Here is a 3,565-nt window from a genome sequence, read left to right on the forward strand (position 1 = left end):
TTCTAATAAAAATTTAAAGAAATTAATTTTTATTTTTTTTTTAGAATTTCTCAAGTTTTGTTTTTAAAATTAAAAGAAGTTTAGTGATGTAAAGGATTTCTCGAAGTTCGTTAACTTACCTCATCTTCTCACCGCAGTGCATTAACTTCCCTCCGTGCAGCAAAAAAAAAGTGAATAATGGAGAACATTGTTTTATTTTTAATTAAAACCTCTATTGTGGTCTTCCTTTCATGCCGCACTCGTAAGTTTTCTTTTTCGCAAACAATCGCAAGTAATAGTGCTCGACAATTGCTTAAAAGAGACACAATTATTTTACTGAAGAAAAGGAAAAATTATTTTCTTCAAACCGTTATTAATTACGCGTGAAAAATCCTGAAAAGGTGAAAAATTATATAAAAATAAAAACATTGAGAAAATTTTCCTCTAATAATATAAAATGCACTTCGACGACAAGAGAGAGAGTCCACAATGACATTGCAAGTAGATCGTTAACGTACCTAACAAGTGTCATCATGCTTCAAGTGGTTCAAGTCTTGTTCCTTTGATGTGTTTTTTCCTTTTATTTTCTTTGTGTGTGCAAATGACTTTCATTATTTTTGAAGATCATTGTTATAGAAATGGAGGAGCTCGATAGAGATGTAAGAGTGGTAAATCTTTGACACTTCTTTGTTCACACATTTTTACTTTTGATGGTTACTATTTCAATTAAAAATAATGTGTGTGAGAAAAAAATTGCGGTGTGAACTTTTTTTTTGTGTGAAATGTCAAAGAGATTCCATTTGACACAAATCCAGATAACGCACGTTGAAATTTTAACATTCAAAAAATTCTCTTTTAATTATGTTGCGTGAAAAATTGTCATTCCATGAAATCCACGTCAAATTATGATGGATTGGTTCACTTCTTTCGTCGCCTTCTTCATTCAAGGGTTTCACCATGAGTTTTTTGTATTCGTTCAAGGTTTTCTTTAGATCTTTTAGCTGATCTGGATATTTTTCGCCAAGGTCGTGAAATTCGCATGGATCGTCTTGAATGTTAAAAAGACAAAAATTGTCGCTGAAATTGCAGGATTTTTGTTCATTTGATGAACATTGAACTTGTGTCGACTTAACAAGGCTTAAAATTTCTTCTTTAGTCAATTGACTTTCAAGAGCTTTAAAAACTTCACTTTTTTGAACTAATTCGCTGTACAAGTCGTCATCGAGAGCTGTTTCAACGTTCGCTGAGCTGAGCCAATTGTCCATTTCATCTCTGTTTCGTTTGTAAACTAACTTGAAATTATCTTTGATAACAGCGCTCCAATCATCAATGGGATCAATATTAACAAGAAGTTCATTTCGTGAAGGAATTTCAGGACTTTGAGTTAATTCCATCCAATGATTTACTCCATCTAACGTACTTTGGTTATACGAAATGTTAGCAGCTGTGAGTAAAGTTGGCAACCAATCAGAAATATGGAATAAATTATTGTTAATTTTTGCTTTGGTTTGTAGCAAAGGACTCCAAATCATCGCAGGGACTCGAACGCCGGCTTCCCATGGAGTGTTTTTGGTCTGAAAATGAAAAATTTTTTATAAAATTTAAATTTTGATGAAAAAAATTTAATTTTTTACCCCTCTTAATGGATAATTAGAACCTGGATTTAGTTCGATAGGGGGCGTTGTCGGCGCTCCATTATCAGACATGAAAACGATCACTGAATTTTGTAACATTTCGAATTTTTTGAGTTCTGTGATGACTTCTCCGATGCTTTTGTCGAGAAGAGATACCATAGCTGCATGTTTTCTTCTGTTTATGTCAGATATGAAGCTGAATTTGTTTATTTCATCTTCAGGAGCTTGAAGAGGATCTGAAAAAAGGTAATTTTGATGAGATATTAAAATTAAATTATATAAAAATTTAAAATAAATTAAAATTATTATGAAATTAAATCAAAATTTAAATTACATTAAATTAGAAGAAAATTAAAAAAATTATTAAAACTAAATTAAAATTTATTTAAAATTAAATAAATTAAAAATTAAAATTAAAAAGTAAATTAAAATTAATTCAAATTTAAAAAAAAAATAATTAAAAAAAAAATTAAAATTAAAATTAAATTAAAATAAAATTTTAAAATTAAAACTAAGTTAAAGAAATAAATTAAAATAAATTAATTTAAAAATTAATTAATTTTAATAAAAAAAATTAAATTAAATAAAATTTAAAAATAAATTTAATTAAAAATTTAAATTAAATTAAATTAAAGTTAAATTAAAGTAAAATTAAATTAAATAAAAATTTAAATAAATTTAAATTAAATTTTAATATTAATTTAAAAATAATTTAAATTAAAATAAAATAAAAAATTAAATTTAAAAAAATAAATTAAAATAAAATTAATTAATTTAAAAATTAATTAAATTAAAATTAAAATAAATGTTATTTAAAATTTAATTAAAATCAAAAAAATAATTTAAATTAAATTTAATTAAATAAATTTAAAAAAAATAAATAAAAATTTATTTAAAAATTAAAATAAATTAAAATTAAAATAAATTTAATTAAAAATTTAATTTAAAAAAAAATAAATTTAAATTAAATTAAATTTCAATTAAAAAGCAATTAACATACCTTTCGGATTTGCCGAATGAGGCGCCAAATGATTCATTACCATGAGCATCGGTTTCGTCTTATCATGTTCTCGAATATACTTTTTCACGACATTTGTGAATGACTCCGTTGCATATTGATCATCATTCCATTCCAAATCAGCTCCATTTCTAAAATCGAGTCCCGGCGTGATATTTCTTAACGCTTTAAATTTGGTCCAATAATCGATATTTGATCCCCAATACCCATAATGATGATCAAATCCACGTTCAAGCGGCGTAAATTCCTTCTTATGGAACCCAAGATGCCATTTTCCAACCATATAAGTTTCGTATCCGCCATCTTTGAAGAACTCCGGCAAGATTTTCTCGTTTAACGGAAGTCCCCATGGCTCATCTTGAACTATGACGAAATGCTGCATGCCAGTTTTGATGGGATATTTGCCCGTCATGAGGGCAGCTCGACTTGGAGTGCACATTTGTTGCGAATAATGACGATTCAGGATGACTCCGTTTAAGCCGAGCGCATCAATGTTCGGAGTTGGGATTTGATGAACGGGATCATGGTAACTCACGTCATTCCAACCCTTTGTGAAAAATCGAAAAATTAAGAAAATTCAAGATTTTTAGTGAAAAATTTTAAGAAAACTCACCAAATCATCTGCTACGATAATCACAACGTGAGGCGGTTGTTGAACTTGGCACGTTACAAAAACGAAAAATATTGACAAAAATAAACCTGATCTCCGTAGCGGCATCTTTACAACTGACAAACGGAATTTATTTTGTGTACTTTTTGTGTTTATTTCTACAACGCGTCGTGTGACATGCGGCGACAACCGGTCTAGGTGTTCGTCATTGAATTTACAAAAACGTTGAACAAAAGTTATAAATATTAATTAATGCCGGTTAATTCGAAGAAATTTTTGTCTTTGCGTCATAATTATTGATTTTAATTAAATAGAACACGTTGG

At 28.1% G+C, this 3,565-nt stretch overlaps 1 protein-coding gene across 1 annotated transcript; it reads right to left on the reverse strand.

Moving 5' to 3' along the window:
* Positions 1-211: 211 nt before the first annotated feature.
* Positions 212-3,349, reverse strand: LOC134829121 (arylsulfatase B-like). Its single transcript, XM_063842118.1, has 6 exons — positions 3,245-3,349; positions 2,614-3,178; positions 1,614-1,849; positions 902-1,553; positions 361-372; positions 212-291 (listed from the first exon to the last, which is right to left on the reverse strand). Exons 1-6 carry the CDS (start codon positions 3,347-3,349, stop codon positions 212-214), a joined length of 1,650 nt encoding a protein of 549 aa, XP_063698188.1.
* Between the last annotated feature and the right edge of the window lie 216 nt (positions 3,350-3,565).

Source organism: Culicoides brevitarsis, chromosome 2 (assembly GCF_036172545.1).
Source record: "Culicoides brevitarsis isolate CSIRO-B50_1 chromosome 2, AGI_CSIRO_Cbre_v1, whole genome shotgun sequence".
Classification (NCBI taxonomy): domain Eukaryota; kingdom Metazoa; phylum Arthropoda; class Insecta; order Diptera; family Ceratopogonidae; genus Culicoides; species Culicoides brevitarsis.